We start from the raw sequence: 21,260 nt of genomic DNA, 5'->3' as shown, positions 1-21,260 counted from the left end.
GGTTTCCATGTGTATCGAGTAAGCATAACTGAGACTTTTCCGAATTGCTCACCATAAACAGACAGAAAATAATAAATGCAATGCAAAAATGCAAGCGCTACTAATAAGAAGGCAGGTGTGCATGTGGATCCATTGCAACTATTTTTAAATACCTGCTTCCAAAAGATGCCTACAATAAAACAACTCGTCTATGCTCCTTGGTTTCTTCCCGCATCTACAATACACATATAAATACAATTCGTCCGCCACGGCCGGGTTCGATCTTGGCCGCAGCGGATGAATTTCGATGGAGGCAAAATTCTAGAGGCCCGGGTACTGTGTGATGTCAGTGCATGTTAAAGAACCCCAGGTGGCCGAAATTTCTGGAGCCCTTCACTACGGCGTCTCTCATAGCTTAAGTTGCTTTAGGACGTTAAACCCCATAAACCAAACCGAACATATAAAGAGTTCCAAATAAATATCACCCTAGCATTAAATCATTTGTGTTTGCTATAATTTTTTTGCATAAAAATTGAGCACCTAAAAATGCTAGTCTAACAATCAAAACAATATGCTTCTCCAGAGAAATTGAAAGGCTAGAAATCCCTGATTGCACAGCTCAGCTTAACCAAGCAATGGCAGTACAGATCTGCTCTCACACACTTTTTTTATGCACATGCATGCTCGTTTACCTGGATAAATGACTAACTAAACATTGCACAGGCATTGGCTCTCTCTCTCATCATGGTACGACTAGAGATGTGAAGGCCTGAAAAAAACACTGCAATTTTAGAAAAAAAACGTTTTTTTTTTCGTTTTTTTCAGACGAGGAAAAATGGAAAGAAACATCGAAAATTTCACATTGCAATTTCAAGGTTTTATGATTGCTTGCTTTTAGTTTAGGTTTTTGTTTCTGCTTTGAAAACCATTACAGCGTGCATCGTTGAATGATTCGAGAGCAGTCGTCATCGCTGGTGCCACGTAGTGCTTTTAAAACGTTCGAACTGCGAGTACGCGGGTTGAAGGCCGGGTCACATATAAGATCCAGGCTTGACTTAAAAACACTAATACTTGAGCTCACGGCAGAAGTAGAACAAAATGGCTGCAAATTCTACAGCGCTACACAAATGGCATAAATAACACAGGCTGCTGTGCACGTAAGCGGTTTTAGCCAAATACAAGCCTAGCTTCTCGATTTCCAACGTAGCAGAGTACAGGACAACCGCAGGAATTTGGTCCATGACAGGCGTCTTCAGCGAAGCACGTGGCCCCATCTACCTGGTGGCAAGGCCTTTGCACTAACCAGCCGCTAACTCCTCTGCCTTGCCGACTGCTGCAAATACCACCATTATACGCCAGCTGCAAACGAAACTGGTCACATTTCGGAAACCTCCATACAAGGATTCGCAGCAGGCTTTCAGGGGAACGTGTTCGAAAGCTTGTTTCTGTGCAGTCCAACATATCTGTGGACACAGCTTCAATCCATGCTGCTGCGCGTAGTGCCGCATCTAGCGACACTGACTCTGAGTCCGATATGGAGTGACTTATAGATCAGTTTTCATGTTCCCTTTCTCGGTGCAATAGAACAAAAAGTTCCTTCCACAAATATGATATTTATATCTCCATATTCGCCTCAAGTGCAAATCATTATTTATCTTCTCTGTGCAATAGAACAAGAAGTTCGTTTCACAATATGACATCTATAACTGCATATTCGACTGAACTTCGAAGCATTATTATTGATCGTTGTGCTGTTGCAACTAAATCTGTTTTTGTCATGTTTTGCAAAATTTACAATTTTTCATGAAAAAAACCCTGAAAAAAAAACGGTTTTTTTCATGCCATCCAAAATTTCTTGAAATTTTACATCTCTAGGTACAACCCATGGAGGGAAGAAGGGAAGGTTTAGAAGCAATGACCTGTTTTTTCGCTTCTGGCTTTCACCAAAGAGTGGGGCCTTTCGCACCGCCTGTAACCCACTCCTTCCTTTCTCCTCTCTTTAGGCCTAATAGCCACCCCCTCTAAATAAACACACTTGGTGTTAAGCATCCCCTGGAAACAAGCTCGATAGCTTCCGACGGCTTTTGTGCCCATTTCATCAGGCGCTCAGGCGTGCATGCAAATCCGTCAAGGAGGCAGGTCTCCCCGTGCTGGCCACTACCCTCCTGGACGCGCAACACACGCGAGAGGGGGCGGCAAGGAAAGGGCGACGGCAGGCCAGCCGCATCGCGAGTCACGCCCATGACGACGAACAAGGGGGAGGAAGACGGAGGGGGAAGATGGGGACCCGCGCCGCGTGCACGATTGTTTCCGGGTCACCCGTACGCGTCAGGTCCTGAGCACGCTGTTGCCGATAAGGAACTACGCGCGGACCGAGCGCCGCCGCAAGGTTAGCCTGACGGTCCGTTCCTCGCTGCTGCCGAATGCTACCGCTCGAGCGTGAAGTGACCGCCACCGGCGTAGAACAGACAGCACTCGACGAGTGGCTGCTACGGCGGCGATGTCTCTTGAGAGACGACGTCGACCTGCCCATCTCGAGCGCCAGCCACGTGAGAATGGGCATAGAGTTGAACCGCATTACTGAGAAGTCGAAGGGGCCCCAATATTTCTTCGTTACAGCCGTAAGAGGCGGCTAAAGTCTTCCGCATGCCAACGGGCTTGCCTACCCCTGATGTGTGCTCGCGTTGTTGTGGCCAAACCGGGCACTCCATCCACGGAATATCTGCCGCGTGTCCGCTATTGCCGGTGTCCATGTCGGCTTCGGCGCTTAGAACACGGGGCCAAAACTACGAAAGACGCCTTTTCCTGTCTACATTATTCCTCTAAGGGAGCCTATCACACCCGCACCGAGCGCCTCCGATGCGGACGAATGTGGGTGCGCCAACAAAATACGGCCGCCTCGTCATGGCACATCCGCTTATTCTGCTGCGTTCATTGACTTCAGCGCCTAGAAAACGGGTCTTGGAGGAATAACGGCCCGGAGGACAGGAAAACATCTACCCTGAGCTCCGTTTTCTTGACGCTGATGTCGATAGGGGCTGCGGTAAAAGCAGGTGAGCAGCAGCAACTATCTCGAGTACCCCCCCCCCCCCCCCCCCCCCCTTTTTATTGGCTGGGTTCCCCGCACGAGCAGCGCTGTGGCTTGTCACGCCAGCTCCATTACACAGCGCACCGCATGAGAGCAGCGCATTGTGGCGGCGAATAGATAGAAGTCAGACCGAAGACAATCAGTGCTTCGATCATGGCCGCCTTGTGGTGAACGAAAATCGTCTCGCCCTTTGGTTTTCCACCGCTGACTCATTTTCGCCTCGTGAAACCAGCGGGACCTTGATACAGTCAGGCACACCAAATGCACTGCCAAACGGTCGCACCCCGCCGTGAAAACAGAAACGCGAACGGAACCTGAGAAGCGCGGGTTGTGTGCAGCGAGGAGGATGGAAAAAACCGAGAAACTTCAATGACCTTGGACACTCCGTCGAGGCGCAGCGGGCCTTGCGCACCGCGTTTTGTCACTTCATTCAGCGTTCCGCGCACACGACTTTCGGCGAAGATGAGCGCGCCGGTACCTACATGTCACGACGGAGCCGTCGCATACTGCGGAGAAATGCTTCACGCGGGCCCCGCTTGAGGCAGGAATAGTTTTGCGTTTCTTTTACGGGGTGCGAGACAGAGCCGGCCATGCGCTGCATTGTTTCGAATCTATATACCTGGCGCGAAATCGCAAGTGAAGTTCACTAGTGGTTCGTTACAAAAATCAATTTGCCGAAAAAAACTGACTTCGTTAAAACGGTATATCAAATGCATGGTCTTCCACGGCAGCTTGCAAAGGGAGCAGGTATTCGCTATATCCCTTATTTCGTTATAAACCGTTTAGTTAGAGCGGGGTCTGGCTGTATAAAGAAATCCCAGGAAATACGAATTTGCTAATAACAGAGAGAACAAACTTTCACCACAAAACTACGAATTCTGTTATTTCTCCGCTAAACTTGAGAATGACTTTCAGATATTATACACCAAGACGAAACCAATTTACAGAAAAAAAGAAAAAATCAGTTTGTCACACATAATTATGGAGTAATCAATAAATGAACGCTCAAACTTTGTTCCTTTCCATATTGCTCACTACAGTACATTAAAAAGGCTCCTCCTCATTCGAACAAGCGTCCACCCAACCCCAGAGTTTTTTTTTTAAGCGATGTTGATTGCTTCAGAGCATAACACGGTATGTAATGATAGATGTAATTATGTAATGTATGATGGTAGATACCCCCAGAGTTTGAGTAATCGAGAGTCAAGTGTACCACACTAGCGAAGTGCAGTTCGCGCGCTGCGAAAGCGACAGCGGCATAACAGCGGGGTACCACAAGGGGGGGGAGTCATTGTTAGCAGCAGACCGGAAACGGAAAAAGAGCTGAGTAGGACGGGAAAGAGACAGGCGGGGAGGGAGGGAGGGGGGGGGGGGGGGGGGGTCGTGCGTTTATGCATACGATAGACGCTCTCCGCAAGTATCGCGGCAGGATCGTCGAGGCGCTTGCCGGAAGAGACCACGCCGGCAGAACCTGGCAGGGCCTATCGGCAAGGTGATGGATCGCACCGCCGCCTAGAGCACACCTGGCCCTCCCGACGAAAACGCCGCGTAAACGCGAAAACCAACCAACGCGCATCGAATCTATCTATCTACGCCTATTCAACAGCAACGCCTGGTGGGCTCGCATCGCATTTCGGGGCTGGCTCTGACGTTCGGCGACAGAGGAGCGATCTGACGGCGCATACGAGATTATTCGAGCGCAAGACAACACTGCCGAAACCACACGCACGCACACTGGCGTTCACAGCGCGAAAAGGGGGGGGGGGGGGGGGGGGGGGGGGGGGATGAAGGCAGCGTCACAGCAAAGCGGAGAACAAAAAAAAAGCAAAAAAAAAAGAACACGACAAGATGGGCCGCCTCGGCTGGACATCCTCGCGAGGTATAAATATGCAAACACCCACTCGGCAAGCAAGCACGCGTGCTAGCGCCACTACGAGGAAATGCATCCCCCCTCCGCCCAATCTCGACACCCGCAACTCATCTTTTCGAGTTGAAGAGCGTATGACTGGGTCCTCGGGAGTAGTGCGATAACCGCGACTGCTGCATCGACTTGCTAATGCACGCCGGGCGTCCCGAAACTTCAGCCCCGGCAACAGCACAGAGGGGGGGGGGGCTCCGAACCAGGACAGGCGCGCATATAAAGTCTGCGTCAAAAGTCCGACACGAATAAAGGCGGCGGCCTGTTTAGGACAGACTTGCGAGGTGATTGCTGCAGCCGCTCGAGCGGCATGCAGTCCATGGAGTCATCACATTGGGCATGGGTCAATCAAGCGCGACGCGCGGGTCAGGCGCCGGTGCCAAGTTAATGCCTCCCCCAAAACGGTGGGTTCAGCAGACATATGGCCGCAAAGACTGGCACGAGGAATGCTAATGCCTCAGAGGAGCGAATAAAAAAAAAAAAACGTAAGGGAGAGAGAGGGAAAGATGATGGCGATATTATTGAGCGTGGGTGTCCAGACATGGCCTGCCCCTTGGCCATAATAAATGTCCATCGCTGAAGTGGAGGTGCCTCTGCGGAGGGCAAAAGGTCAATACCCATGACACCCATTACATGGAGACTTTCCAGCACTACTGCCTCGACACACATTACTCAGCCTGGTGCCGCGGAAACCGCCCAAAACAGCTGGCGAATGCCTCGCCCATCGCTATAGATGGCCTCGCCCATCGTGGTCCTTGACATCTAATTAGAGCCCTTCGATTTCGGGTAAAACCCGATTTTACCCGATTCTTGAACCACCACCACGCACACATTTTAAAATAATCTCTGTGATGTTTAACGACTGTTTCGCAGTGTACAAGGCAGGTCTTAGCATGCACGCGAAGTTCTGCGTAGGAGATTGACAGTTTACGCGAAGAAATAATTGTAATAGATGAGAAAACATCCAATTTGGTGAACAGTAGTTTTCTGCGCAACCTGCCATTTCCGTGTGAAATAATGAGCAATAAATAGGACACTCTGTGTCCCGCACAAGAGCGAGTGCTTATAAGTTGCCTTTGCTACAGAAAAGGCGCCCGATAAGACCAGAATTATAGGAAACTTAAGAATAACCCGATTGGTACCCGAATTGGGACGAAAAAATATATTCACCCACCGAATTCCGAAAAAAAGAAAACTTCAGGGTCATTTAATGTTATGAAGCTATAGCGTAATGGGTTATGCCCCCTATATGCAAGAGGTCACTCTCTATACCCCTCCTGGCGCAGTGGTGCAGCGGTTAAGCGATACGCCACTGCCCTGCGATGACAGATGCTCCCAGCGGTAGGCATTGTGCGACCAATCATTAATTTAACCGCCTCCTGCCACGGTGGGCAGTTTGATCATTATCCGGTTGACAGCTTGGGACGAAGGCTCAAGGTCACGTGACCTAAGTGGCCCACCTGCCTCCTGGTTGCTCTCTAGGAACAACTACCTGCCAGAGCCACATGCCTGTGACTTTTCGCTCACAACGCCGACACCCGATTTTCTGGTCAACGGGTCATTTAATTAAAAACAAAACCCGAAAACGGAGGGCCCGACAATCACATTGAGTTGAGAGCGACGCCCTCTCATGCAAGGCTCTCGCTGCGAACACACGACCACACGTGAAGGCACGCGCCGGTGGACGCACACGGAGAGAAAGGAAGTAGGAAGGACAACACGTGTGAAGTACGCCATATCTCCGTCCATCTAATCTGCAGATTTAAACATGCAGCTGGCCGAGTGCGTCCACAGTTTATCCGCAAGGACAGTGTGGCAGCACGAGCCAGAGGCGCATCGAACAATGACGGCGAGCTATCGCATTCGATAAACAGCGCCAGTGTCCGAGAACACAGCTAGGACTCCCTGTGCTCGCTCAGCCGCGTCCTGTCCTTTTCACCGTTTTCAGAGCGTCGTTTTGTCTTCATCGCCGATTCGGCCGACATTCCACCTCGACCGTCACGCCACAAGAAACGCCGATCCACGCGTCACGCAGCGTGGCACCAGCGGCCTTTCTCTAGGCTGCCGATCAGAGTGAGCGCACAAGTCAAAGCTGGTAGAAGGCAAGCTCAGCCGCATTCTCCTGGCGGACTGCCACACAGAGACCGAATACATATAATCGAACCTCGATACAGTCGACCCTGCTGCAGTCTCATCTCGATAAATTCAATTCAAAGGCTAATCATATTCGAACTACGCACAGTTCGGACCAAGGAGCAACCGAAGAGACGATTCAGCTGATGATAACACGAAGCGCGTCACCGAGGTGCGCGTCACCGAGGTGCAGCTTCGCAGTGCGTGCATTCAGTCGATGGCAAAGCAGAGGGCCTTGTGTAACGCTTCCTTCCTTCCCAGCCGCCGCTGCGTTCCGTTTCGCAGCAATCCGGGCGCGCCGACACCATCACTCGGGCGTGGAGAGTGGTAAGATGGAGAGAACGTGCACATTGGAGCGTCGGCCAGAGAAGGGGAGCAGAAGGAGAGAGAGCTCCCCCTTATGTTGGCCAGATTCGATTGGCCACGTTTCGATGAGGGCGAGACGCGCGTGTGATGTGCGATGTCAAAGCAAGTTAAAGATCCCCAGGTTGTGGAAATTATTCCGCAACACTTTCTTCTTCCACTCCCATCTTCCTCCTTTCCCACATGGAGGGGATCAGGTGAGACAGTTACTGCGCCACTTTCTTTCCTTAAAACCAATTTTCAGATTCGATTGTACTATCGTTAAAGGCGCGTGAAATGGGGCTACAATAGACACAGCCCTTTGCTGCGCCCCGCATCTTGCAAAGGAAGTGCCTCGTCGATTAGGAGACCCAACAAGAAGGCTCCTCTGCATAACACGCCCAAGGGTGTGTTCGCAGCCACCATAGCGCGCGTGCCGTCTGGCCAGTTCACACCCTCGACAAGCAGCCTTTCTCGGGCGATAGATTTCCGAACACCTCCCAGCCGCTTCCTGGCCAGCGTTCGTTGCATCGATCCGACAGGGCTCAGCACTCTGGCCCGCGGTGTCTACACCAAAACAGAATAGAAGAGAAAGAAAAGCCACCACATGTGATGACAGTGCCGCTGTCACGCTTCTGTACAGCCTTCGAGTACCGTCCGAGGAGTGCTGTCTACGGTGCGTAATTCTAGCGCCGTGTCGAAAAATGTGTGTCCCTGCCACAGCATGGTAGAAAGCGACAAGTTGGCAACGTTCACAGCACCGGATGCCGCGACCTTACCGCAATGGCGCCACCAGCGAGCACGGCGCTCTATCAGTGCACTACCCCCTAGCCGTCGTTCGGCCTAGTGTGTTTCGCATCGAAGCTACAGCGCTTTGCAATTGGCCAGAGCTATAATAAATATTCTACTCGTGGCAACATAAATATGTGGCTGATTTCAGCGACGCCTTAGCATCGGAACTAGCGCGCAGACAGGCCAGTTGAGCCGCGCCGGCAGCAGCTGCTATGCGGCTGTGAGCGCGTACTTGCTTGAACAGAAGTTCTCACTGCTATCAGCAACTTGATACGTGCCAGCGATCCTCAAGGAGGATTCATTTTTTACATCCCTTTAACCCAGGCTTAAAAGAACAAAAAATATTAGCTCGCTTTCCGCCTAGAGGTGTTGGCTTGGCGCGAACGGCTTGCGAGAGGCGCAGCGGTGAACGGCAGTTGAGACACTATCGGCTTATTGTTTGCTCCCACAGAGATAATGTTTTACGACAAGGGCGCAACGCGCTCGCTTTCCTTCGGCCGCGTACAGTGGGGACCGTAACTGCAGTGCGAGAATTCCGGGAAGACGACAGGCTGGACGGACACGAAGTAATACGCGTGAAACGTTATTTGAGGCCGTCCATGACGGCACACTGCAGAATTAAAAACAGAAGGCAAAGAAGACAAACAGCAGTCTGAATTCGGGTCGTGGCCTTGGCACAGAGGGAGTTGTGCGAGAACGCCGGCGGTATTCGATGTTGGTGCCACTTTTGCAGCTGGCAGAAATTTATGGTTTATGGTTGGTTGACGGGGTTTAACGTCCCAAAGCGACTAAGGCTATGAGGGACGCCGTAGTGAAGGGCTCCGGAAATTTCGACCGCCTGGGGTTCTTTAACGTGCACTGACATCGCACAGCACACGGGCCTCTAGAATTTCGCCTCCATCGAAATTCAACCGCCGCGGCCGGGATCGAACCCGCGTCTTTCGGGTTAGTAGCCGAGCACCATAACCACTGAGCCACCGCGGCGGCTTCTGCACGAATTTGCCTTTCATCAACTCCGTACAGGGTTCAGTGTCAAGTGTCAGAGACAGAGAGAAGCTGTAAAAAAAAAAAAAAATGAATCTAGACGAGACCAGCGCTTGGCAAGACAGCGCTTGGTCGTTTGCCCCCTCATCCTTTTGCGGCGGTTTTTGCTGATTATTTACGCTTGGTTACACATATCGGCACAGAAAGGAGCTTTCCTGATATAGGCGTGCCCGCGCGGAACCTACAACGTCAAAGACACGACCAGGGCTGGGCAAGATACTTCAAAATAGTATCTTCGATACGATACTCGATACCTTTGAAAATTGTATCTCCGATACCGATACAAGATACAGAACCGAACTCGATTATCGATACAGATACTCGATACTGTATCGTCGATACTTCGATACATCACTAAAATATCAAGTATAATACAGGTTATATTACGACTAACGAAGTTTACATAGGGGCATATACACTGACATACTTAGATACGTATAATTTTATCTACGAATTGGAACGCCGCCTACAGATAGAAAGCGGATAGGAGATAATGGTGGCTGGTCAGCAGGGGCGTATAAGATATTGGAGCAGTACCTCAAAACTCGCAGCTGCGCCTTATCCAACAGACACCGTCGTATTATGCCCCGTGCGTCCTTGCTCAGTTAACTTTGAACTTTAATCCCGCGCCAGGCTTGTTTACGTGATAGTCAGCTTTGACTCAAGTGCAACTCGTACTTAACTGCCAGCAAGTTGTATCTGCATGAAAAGAATAGCGACCTCATCAGGCTAAAACAAAATTTCAAACAACGTAATTTGACGTAATTTTATCGTTTCTTTTTTCGCTTAGCCGAAATGTCCAGCGCCTAGTTTCATCCCGTAAGTGACAGTTAAAATCTGAAATATTAATGCGTTAAAAACAGTAAAGCTATGAAAATTTACGTACTTTAAGGTGAAGCTTTAAATTCGAAGTCGAGGAGTAGGCACCGCTGATTGTGGTTTTACAAAATGAGCAGATGGCCTTGACTTTGTCCTGATCAGATGACGTGACAGTGAAATATTTTCCATCCAAGATGGCACACCAAAGTTCGTCAGCCATAGCTGCTGCTTATCCGCGCGTAACGCGGCGAGGGCTACTGGCGTATACCGCAAACTAGGAAATGGGATGGCGGACAGTCGGACGGCGCAGAAACGCCGATACAGAAGTGGTAGCTTGGGAGTTGGCTAAAAAGCAGCGAAGGGGTTGCCGCCCGTCTTGTACTACCGCCTGAGCGAGGGCTTTTGCAGATTTTTTTTGTATCGAGTATCGTAAAATACACGATACACTAAAAATGTATTTTCGATACCGATACTCCGATACTCTAGTTTTCAGTACGCGATACCTAATACCGATACACAAAATGTATCGAAAGATAGTATCGAAGATACATGTATCTTCGATACTGCCCATGACTGGACACGACGAAGATACGTGGTCCGAAACAACCACACAACAGCCTGGGCAGATCACATCAGGAGGCAGATTTCTGCATGAGAAAGCACATGCCGCCCGCGATAAACTCTTCACGAAAAACTCTTCCCCATTTTGATGCACCAGCATGAGCAAAATGAAACGGAATGCCTGGTCAGCATTCAATCAAGGTTTCTACTTAAGTACAAGATACGCACTTTAGTATGACTCCATCCGCAAGAAGTGGCCACGAGGAAATACTACCGAGGACAGAAGTCTCCACAACTCGGAAACGGCGGTCCAGGCGCAGATGTGCGATGTCTGCCGACAACTGCGTGATTTCGCTGTCAGGTGTATTAAAGCACATCAAACTTACTTTTAGATGCGTGGCCTTGAGCGACTGGCTTATGATAACTGAGCTTTCGCTGCCGCTCTCGCGACCTGGAGAGTCCCCGACAGTATGTCACTGACCGCGGTCCTTCTCTGACGTCCCAGAAAACCATCAAACCAGGTCGCATTGACAACACAGATCGCGATGACAACACAGGATCGCCAGGCAACGGTGTCCTCTCGAACAGTGAGACCACAGTTTCCTGAGACACGACGCGAGCTTCAGCCGGTAAGGTCGTGACCCCGCATTGTCTGTGACCTTTGGCTGGTGGAGAAGGGAGTAGGCATGCGTAGCCAGCGACAGAAGCGCCTCCATTAGAAGAACGACCAAGCCAAGTGCACTCTGTGCTTTTTTTTTCTTTTTCCAGGAGGCGTCATGCGCACATTGCCTCCGAGTCAGTAGCAGTTCTGTCCGCTCTGGTCCTTGTCAGCGGCCGCACACCCTTCTATACTTCGCTGCTCATTTATCGAAACCTACGTATATATCTAATCCACATTACACAGCGCGTGACGACCTACCGGCCTAAACTACGTCCAATACTGCGCGTGACGTTTTCCAAACACGCGAGAAGCCCTCGCGACGAGTAGCGAGCAGCGAAGAAGGCGGACACCGCGTCCCCTCCGCCGTCGCGCACCGATTCGAAGCGGAGACTCGGCCACTCACTCTGCTGCAGGCTCGTGCGAGACGAGGACGAGCTGGACGCCGAGGAGCGGAAAAAGGCATCGCACAGGCGACGCCACAGCTCTTCCTGGCGGCGCCGGTCGCCGCGCCTGCGACGCCTGCCCGGACGACGCCGGCGACACCCCACGTCCGCGTCTTCGTCGTCGCCGTCCGCGTCGTCTTCGGCGCCGCCGCAGCCATCGCGCATGCCTGCCGGCGCTGCTCCTCTACGCGCACACGCAAGCGGCTACGCAGTGTGCGTACTACGAGGGCCTTTCGGTGTGGCAGGTGCCGCAGAGGGCCCCTCCGCGTCCTCCAAGGGACGGACGCGGGGCGGTTGCGAAATACGCCGCGCACGGCCAGCGCTTAGCGGAATACGCACACCCATGAACGCATACAAAACAACACAAGCACGCCCCTCGAAGCACGCGGGAGCCGAGGGTGCTGCTCGCCTCGGCGCGCGCTCACGCTCGGAGCGGTAGCCATGACCGCAAGACCAGCCTCCCCTCTCCCTTTCGCATGCCCGCGAACACAATAACCATTCCTAGCTTGACTGCGGCCTCCCAGAGGTGGGTACGCAAGCTGAGGCGAGGAAGAACATCTTCGCATGCGCCACAGGTCGGTCCCTCCCCGACGATAACCACTCCAACGCAGCTACTCTGACTGCAAACTGCACGGCTGCACGGAACAGCCTAGACCGCCCACCACTAGGACGTCTCCCGAAGGGAAGGGAAACCTGGCGGGCATTTGAATCGTCGCCTCCCGGTCCCAGCTGCTTCCTGATTTGTGTGCCAAGGCGCACTGCTCCCGCGCTGGCCACGAGAGGGGGCTCCAAGGTCAGGTCACTGGCCAAGCCCGTCGTGCAGGGGTTAGAAAACTCGTTGCTCACAAAGGGTTACCTCTTCCTAATCGCCGCAAAGCTGCCGCCGGATTCTTGATGACCAGCCGATGTCGTGCACGAAAATCGACGTTCATATCTATACCGGTTCTGAACTTGGGCGAAAGATGGTACAGCCCTCGACATTTTCACCAGTTCACCGGGAAATATCTCTCGGCTAGGATGTCCGCTCCGATTCCATTGAGGCACCCTGCTTTCGGCTTCCTTGCAGCGCCGCGACTGCATTTCGCGACTGCACTGTCGACTGTTGGGTGTCTGAGCGGAAATCAAGCAAGCTGGGCGCGCATCGAAGGGGGCACGATACTATCCCTGTTTCGTACGAGAAGGCTGTGTGCGTGGAAAATTGGCCTTCCCGTACACGTATCAACGCCTGGTCAATTGTTTGGGAAGCTTGCGGCCCATTGCGGCAGGGTGTCAAAGACTGCTCAATGACAGCGTACTCACCTATGCGCAAGAACGGGGCGCCCGTCATTACTTAGCTTTCAAACTCACGTCGCTGTACACACTTTCTTTAGTTAGTTTTGGGCGTAACACCAGTCAGGTGCCTGGGGCCGAATCGCACTCCCCCTCCCACTAGAAACGAACGAGGGGCTCAACTCAAGGCCGCCGACGTTGCACCTCGTCGCGGAGGAAAACGGGGCGCAAGAATGGAGCACGTTATCACAGCGAGGTGCGCACGACGAGCTTCCGCATTCGGCCTCTGCCACGAGGCGACAGGTGCAGGAGCAACCCTGCAACAACGCTACCTTGCGATGCTACGCCGTGCTAGGTGCTGTCATCTGTATGGAACGCGGGACATTTCCCCGCCCGTCGGAGCCGGGGCAGTTACACTCGGCGTGGCTCGGGATGGATGCGAAACGAGGCAGGCAGAATGCAGAGGACGACCCGCGATTCTTTCCCGTCGCTGCCACCGCGCAAAAAGTAACGCGAAGAAGCGGTTCGCGAAGGCCGCACGCCCGTGTGACCATCGTTCCAGACATCGCGACGCGGCGTTATGCGCAACATTCGCCGAGCTCACACAAGAGGCGCGGGTCCGCGGCGAGTAGTACATGGCCCAAGCAAAAGCAGCACGGCCCTCCTCCCCTCGGATCAGCAAATCCAATTTTCCGCCCGGTCGACAAATTAATGCGCGAGACGAGGGGAGGAAATGATAATGCCGCACGCCGGTGCACATTGGCGGCGCCCCGAGGAACCCCGCACTTGCGTTTTATTTTGTTTTCCCGCGGGAACGAACAGCGCGACGGCCGCGTCGTCGTAAACACCGAGCGCGCGCGTAAAAGCTTCCCCACCTCCGACGAGGCGGTTGTAATACAAGAAAGCCGGCTCCATCAAATCTGCGCGGCCGCCGCGAGTTTATATGGCCCGGAGAAGGTGCCGCGATTTATAGCGCCGCGCGCGCTATCGGAGTGTAGTGCACGCGCGAGCCTCGTGCGGAGTAACGCCGACGACAAGAGCCGCTGCGGAGGAGAGCGGGGCCGATGGGAAGATAAAAGGCCGGAGGATCCATACAACAGGTGCCGTGCCACCACCGGAAGAATAACGCGAAAAAACAAAGTATCCGTACAGAGGCGAACTAAAAGGGAAAACTGCAGCGCATCCGCGTGCTGCGTTCAACGAAATAAGCTGCTGCTGGTACACCTCCAAAGGCGTGATGTGTGCGCGACTCCGACTTCTACACGCAGCGTCGCGTAGCGTATACACTACCGGGGCAAAAGTGAGCATGAGCTGCAACTGAAACAGACAGCTCCGTTATGAGACAGCCTAGCGTGCAGCAAGCAACTTATCCCCGCAGAGAGCGTCCGGAAAACGTTAAATGCGATTCACTTTACCCGGAGGCGAAAAAACCTTATAAAATAATCGCAATTTCCTAGACATCCGTGTACTGTGCGATGTCAGTGCACGTTAAAGAACCCCAGGTGGTGGAAATTTCCGGAGCCCTCCACTACGGCGTCTCTCATAGCCTGAGTCGCTTTGGGACGTTAAACCCCATAAACCAACCAATCAACCAGCAATTTCCGCTAATTTGCCAAAATATTAGACATCAGAGACTTTTAGAGCAAATTAATACAGTAACGCTTATTTCCGCCAGTAAAGTCACCAAGCAATGCCTCGGCGATTAAAATTGTGCGAAATAAACGTAAACACAGTGACGCCATCTAGTTAAGGAAATGCTAGGTACAACTGCTCAAGCAAGATATAATTTCCATCACATAACATGTAATGGTCAATATAGTTTCGTAAACGTAATATAATGTGCCGTGTTAAATTACTGCAATACATAACTGTCGCAAAGGCGGAAACCTATTTCTGTCACGTTCCGAGCCGTTTCAGAAGTGTTGCAGCGCCGCTGGAGGCCCCACTAGGTTCAGGAACGCCGGTATCGAGAGTGTTATATAAAAAAAAAAAACACAACTGGCCTGAATTACAGCTTGCACTCTGTCGTCGAAGCAAAGTCAGTCATAGTGACAGGCAACAGCATTACAGGGAAACATGTCGACCAGCACCGCAACGACCGCTTGTCCGGCTCAAGCGAGCGGCTCTCGCTTGGAAAGGCGCCGCCATGTTTTCACGCACAAAGCGCTCCAAAGCCGCAACGCCTAATTATGAAACTACGTGCGTACGCTAACACTAGAAACTTTTAGAATAGAGCGGAACCTTATCGATTAGGAGGATAGGGGAAAAGCGGAGCACCATTCAAAGCGCATGTGCAAGACCCGAGGGGCGTTTACTATCCTGTGCCTGCGTTCTGGCGCCTCGATATTCCCCTGTCCCCCTAATCGATAGGGTCCCCCTATTCTATAAGTCCCTACTATTTCCCTGTTAGCGTTTTTCGCGCACGCACTCCAGATCCGCTGTTCCGTGAAGCACGCAATCGCGCAAAACCCGCTATACCAAAACTCGCATTATCTGGTGGCTCGAGAGACTACATTAGTGGCGGTGAATACGACACACATAACGGGCGTGTTGTTGACAGCTCATGCTGTTTCGTTACACTGTTAATGACTGCACCGTCTCCCCCCCCCCCCCCCCCCCCCCCACTACCCACTTCCCCTCGCGCGAGTGCAACAGGACCTGTACAGAGCAGAACCACATGACCACAGATAGATGGCATGGCCCTCTAAAGACCGTCAATTAGAGCGCAATACACAGAGGGCAAAAAAAGTTGGAGGCTTATCAAGGTTAAGCCCAGTGAATGCGAAGCAGCCTTCGTTTTGCATTCTTATTAACGTCCTTAGCGTTTGGAGGCATCTTGACCGCATACACGCCCGGCGAAAAGACGCTGGCGCGGTTGCGGGCACAGAGACTGACGCGACGGCGGGCGCGCGCCGCTTCATCCCTGGCGTGACGTCACATATCACGTGATGCAGCGATGGTGGCGCCGCCGCCGCGCCGCGCGCGACGGCGCGATATGAGGCCCCATCTGCAGCCGGTGTGACGTCATCACGTGACGTCACATCATGTGATCTCACTTCAAGGTCAATGGTGGCCACCGCCGGGCGTCGCGCGAAGGCCCGAAACCTACGTTAATATTGATATATTTGTCGATGTTAGAAGCGTGTCCCACCAGGCATCGGGTCCAGGATCACCGCCGCATTGCCGAAGGAGGAAGGAAACGTGGGCCGGAGACGGGGAGTAGGGGAAGTGAAGGAAAAAACTGTATTTACAAGGTTACATGATTAAATACATTATTTACAAGAGCGAGACTGAGAATGGCTCTCAGTGGAAGGGCAACGTCTTCGTCAACCGTAGTCGACTGGAGCTAGCAGGCTTCTCTCGGCCACACTCACGGCCGAGTTAAATATCGTCCGGTTTCCCCAGATCCCTGGCTGGGGAAAAATGGTCGACGAGCACTGTCCAATCGGATGGACCGAAGGGGACCTCCTTGTTACCGCCCACGGCTGGGCAGGTGCGAGCTTGTCCACTCTGTCGCAGCTGGGTCGAAGAGAGGGGAAGATTGCTGACTCATCCAGCCCCGCGGGGAAAGGAATCTCCTGAAGTCTTTCAGCAGGGGAATGAACTTGCCTCCCCGCCGATTGCCCAGAACGCGAGTCGGGGACACAGAATTCTTCAATTATCCGCCAGCGTGACGGCGCCGCCAGGTCGCCTCCGCATTCACGGTGGTTGCTCGGACAATAGCTCCTGGGCCTCGCCTGCCTTCGTCGCCGCTGCACTCCGTTCAAGGAATTTCGCTGGGGTTTTGGCTGACAATGGCCTTTGACATCCCTGCCACACTAATCCGCTGAGGCTCGGAGGGGCATTCCAAGCTTCTCACTTCCCATGGTCGTCGCGAGGTTGTCGACCTTGGCGATTGTTCACGGTAGCGGCTTGATCGGGCCCACGTGGTCCGAAGTGGACACAGGTGTGACGGGAACACACAAAGAGAACCGTCATTTTTCATTTCTTGACTTGGTCAGTGACCCAATTTTCCTTTGTGAATAAATAACACAAAGGGAGTTAAAGGGGGGGGGGGGGGGTAGAAACACAACAGCACGTCCGCCGCCCGAAGAGGTCTCGTAGTGGTTGCAGCCAACGCTGCTGCGCGCAGAGACCTGGAGTTGTGTCCGTTCGGCCTTTGGTCACAGCTGGGCCCAAAGGTTCTTCTTGCTTCGTTGACAGCTGTAACGAGCTCAACCAGCAAAGTCCAAAGCCCAACAAGCAGAAAGCGCCAAACTGACTTCAAGAACTGCCAAGCTGTTTTCGGTCAACAAAATCTCTTTAGAGAAAATGAGCTGTAGCGTGAAATTTACGTCCTCCTCCGAAAGTTGACATGTTTGACCAAACCAGAATACACAGAGCTTGTTTAGCCAAAAGGGAGGAAAATTTTCTAAAATTTTGGGGGGGTGCCGTAGCACGGTGTATGTCACAGAAAGCCACCGCCCGTGAGAGCACAAAGGGAAGGTGGAGCTGCTGAACACACATACAAAACAGACAAAAATGATTCCCTCTAAAGCAAAAAAAACAAAATACAAATTTGCATAGCGGAATAACGTCTGGGGAGTCAGGAAAGGGCATTACACGGGAAAGCTTCGGCAGAGGCCATCAGCGTTGCCATTATCTCGTACGTTTCTGCAACGCATGTGAACCGAGTCCCGCAATGCCAAGCTCCGAAATTTCGCTCTCACTTCGCATAGGAGAGTGTAAAGAACAAAAGACAAAAAACAAGCATTAAACTCAATATGAGATTATGCGTCATATCCGCCCCTTGCGCGGCCGTGGTCCGACAGCTGCTTTAGCAGATGAGACATTGCATAATGCTAGGAATTCTAGCTTGCATTTCTGTACAGAGAGTTAAATGAACAAAAAGAAACAAAAGACGGGATTATTCCTCGAATCCGTCTGCAAACGGCGTTGCGATCAGAGGAATTTACTGCTTCCTATTCTTCAGCCGCCCCCTGCGCGGCCGCGGTCCGATAGCTACTCTAGCAGGTGCAAAATTACACAAGGCTAGGAACTTCAGCTTGGGACCCTGCACTGTTCTTCGTCCAAGTCTCGCGGTTCTGAAGTTTAGCTTACGCTCAGAAAGCAGAATGCGAGAAGGGAGCGCACGAGTGCGAATGCCGTGCCAGCGAATCTGCCTCTCTCGGATTGGGTTCGCGCGTCGCGTCCCCTTAGCTTGTGTTCTCTTCAAGCGGCGCGTGCGAACTCTGGAGCGCTGAGGTGCCAAATTGGGGCGGGTAACCGGTTGTCCGGTTTTCTGTGCAGCAGTCAACATGAGGCGCACTTTCCCCTTAAGTAACTCTTCCCGTTTGGCCACCTCTTTACGCTGCCGCTCCGTGGAAACCCTCGCTGTTGGTTTGCGGGGCGCGTCACTAGCCATCGCGGAACCGTCGCAGGTTAAGTCGTCGGCGTTCGCCTCATTGTCAGTTTGTGATCCAGCCTGCTCTGGCTCACTACCGTTAGAGTTTATAAGGCTTACAGGGCCACGTTTGCCCTCTTCACCCGCGTGCTCTGCTGGCTCTGCGAATTCTGGAGCCTTCGAACTGGTGAGGACCTGCGCAGCGTTATCTCCAAAACTAAGGCCCTTTTCTTTCGGCAGCATATCCAAGCGGTTTGATAAAATCGAGGGATACTGCATAGGCAGGTTTTGGGAGACGGCTGCCTCGGTCAGACGCAGCTCGAGCGGGCTCTCGATCGCGACGCGGGCCGTAAGTTGGTCGTTTTGGATACCCTTCCTATCCTTATACTGGCGGTACAGCAGGCCAGAACGGAGCTGGAAAGGTATTTTCTCCCGTGACACACCTATGTCACTTTGGGGACTCAACTTGCTTAGAGATTGGTCTTTCTCTTGCTCAGCGGTGAACGTTTCTCTGTCCACACGAAGGAGTTCGAGAAAGCCATCCGAGTGGGGTAACACAAGATTGGAATTCAATTCCTCACCTAGCTCCAGGTCATCACTTGCGCCTGATTCGGAAGACTCACTATCGCCTGCACTACTATCGGTACTCTTTACCCCTGTGCTAGTAGTGAGTAAGTCCTGGGCTGGCTCGTCATTAGGTAGCGCGGAGCCGTCACGGGTAAAGTCGCCGGCGTTCGCCTCATCGACAGTTTGAAATAAAGCCTGCTCTAGCTCATCACCGTGAGAATTTACAGGGTTCGGGCTTACAGGTTGAGGTTTGCCCTGTTCAACCACGTGCTCTGCTGGCGCCGCGACCTCACGAGCCCTCGAAATGGTAAGGACCCGCGCAGCACTATCTCCAAAACAAAGGCCTTTTCCTTTGGGCAGCATATCCAAGCGATTTGAGAAAATCGAGGGATGCTGCTTAGGCAGGTTTTGGGAGACGGCTGCCTCGGTCAGACGCACCCCGAGCGGGCTCTCGATCGCGACGCGGGCAATAGGCAAAGACACACTGGTTTCATTGGAGCATAACTCAATTTCGAGTTTTCGGTCGCGAGCGGCTGGCGTTCCGTTATCGTTGAACTGATCATGGTTTCGAGGAAGCGCTGAGACGCATTCCTCGCTTACAATAGAACTTGCAGTTGTCACTTTCAGCGCGCGACTGCTTTCTGGAGGACTACCTTTTTGCGCTGCGCCTACGCCTATCTGGGTTGCAAGGACAATCTGTGCGGCATCGCGCTTTTCAGCTAACGCCGCGCTCTGGCTTGGAGCTCCACAGTCGCTGTAAGGTTTGCCCTCTTCAACTACGTGCTCTGCTGGCGCTGCGAATTCACGAGCCTTCGAAGTGGTAAGGACCTGCGCAGCGTTATCTCCAAAACAAAGGCCCTTTTCTTTGGGCAGCATATCCGAGCGATTTGAGGAAATCGAGTGATGCTGCTTAGGCAGGTTTTGGGAGATGGCTGCCTCGGTCAGACGCACCCCGAGCGGGCTCTCGTTTGCGACGCGGGCAATGGGCAAAGACACGCAGTTTTCATTCACGATTTTAATTTCACTTCGCGCCGAAACCTCCTGATTTATTGTCGAATTCCTCTCGGCGCGCTTCGCCAGTAAAGTTTGCAACTCCAAACGCATTAAAGCAAGTTGCCTTTCATCGGCTTCCTTGAGACGAAGGCGTTCTTTTTCTATCCTGTCAGCCTCCTCCTTAGCGGCTTCCTTGCGGTAAAGGCGCTCTTTTTCTATCCTGTCAGCCTCCTTTTTAGCGGCTTCCCTGCGGTAAAGGCGTTCTTTTTCAACCCTGACGGCCTTCTCCTTGCGTTCATTTTCAACCCTGTCGGCCTCCTCCTTAGCGTTCCTGATTCCCTCCTGAATGACCTCCCAGGTCTCCAAAATTTTGTCTCCCTCCTCCTTAGCACCACATTCCTTAATAGCCTCAATCAGCTGCGGCTTTCTGTGACTCTTCCTGGCCTCAATACCCAGCTTTTCACACAGCAACATCAACTCTGGCTTCTTTAGCTTGCTCAAATCCATGGCAACTTCCGAACGAGGACTTTCAATACAAGCTGCTACGTGAAATGCTTAAGCGAGCACGTGCAGAAAAACAATCTACAGGTAGTGATAAATTTCCAGAGTTATCAAGCCTGGCAGATTCTTAAGGAAAGTCAAGCGCTCACCACTGCCGAAGCCAGGACCAAGCGTGGAAGATCCCGCCGCTGCCAACCAGTTGATATATTTGTCGATGCTAGAAGCGTATCCCACCAGGCATCGGGTCCAGGAGCACCGCCGCAGTGCCGAAGGAGGAAGGAAACGTGGGCCGGAGACGGGGAGTAGGGGAAGTGAAGGAAAAACCTGTATTCACATAATTACATTATTTACATAGAGCGGGACTGAGAATGGCTCTCAGTGGAAGGGCAACGTCTTCGTCAACCGTAGTCGACTGGAGCTAGCAGGCTTCTCTCGGCCACACTCACGGCCGAGTTAAATATCGTCCGGTTTCCCCAGATCCCTGGCTGGGGAAAAATGGTCGACGAGCACTGTCCAATCGGATGGACCGAAGGGGACCTCCTTGTTACCGCCCACGGCTGGGCAGGTGCGAGCTTGTCCACTCTGTCGCAGCTGGGTCGAAGAGAGGGGAAGATTGCTGACTCATCCAGCCCCGCGGGGAAAGGAATCTCCTGAAGTCTTTCAGCAGGGGAATGAACTTGCCTCCCCGCCGATTGCCCAGAACGCGAGTCGGGGACACAGAATTCTTCAATTATCCGCCAGCGTGACGGCGCCGCCAGGTCGCCTCC

General features: G+C 52.5%; 1 protein-coding gene across 3 annotated transcripts in view; it reads right to left on the bottom strand.

The window, feature by feature from the left end:
- The window catches only part of LOC149371883 (protein lap4-like), a 165,985-nt gene that overhangs the window by 104,334 nt on the left and 40,391 nt on the right, over window positions 1-21,260 (bottom strand). The window contains exon 1 of one of the 3 annotated variants that reach the window (XM_089566195.1): window positions 11,741-12,018. The exons of the other annotated variants lie outside the window; for them this stretch is intronic. Within the exon in view, the coding sequence (XP_089422321.1) occupies window positions 11,741-11,945 (205 nt within the window). The 5' untranslated portion in view covers window positions 11,946-12,018. Of the gene's footprint in view, window positions 1-11,740; window positions 12,019-21,260 lie in introns of those variants that run through there. 3 annotated transcript variants of the gene reach the window in all.

Source organism: Amblyomma mixtum, chromosome 1, assembly GCF_055824585.1.
Source record: "Amblyomma mixtum isolate Tamu chromosome 1, ASM5582458v1, whole genome shotgun sequence".
In the NCBI taxonomy this organism is placed as follows: domain Eukaryota; kingdom Metazoa; phylum Arthropoda; class Arachnida; order Ixodida; family Ixodidae; genus Amblyomma; species Amblyomma mixtum.
The sequence above is the reverse complement of the archived record's forward strand: the minus strand, read 5'-3'. Positions and strand labels throughout refer to the sequence as shown.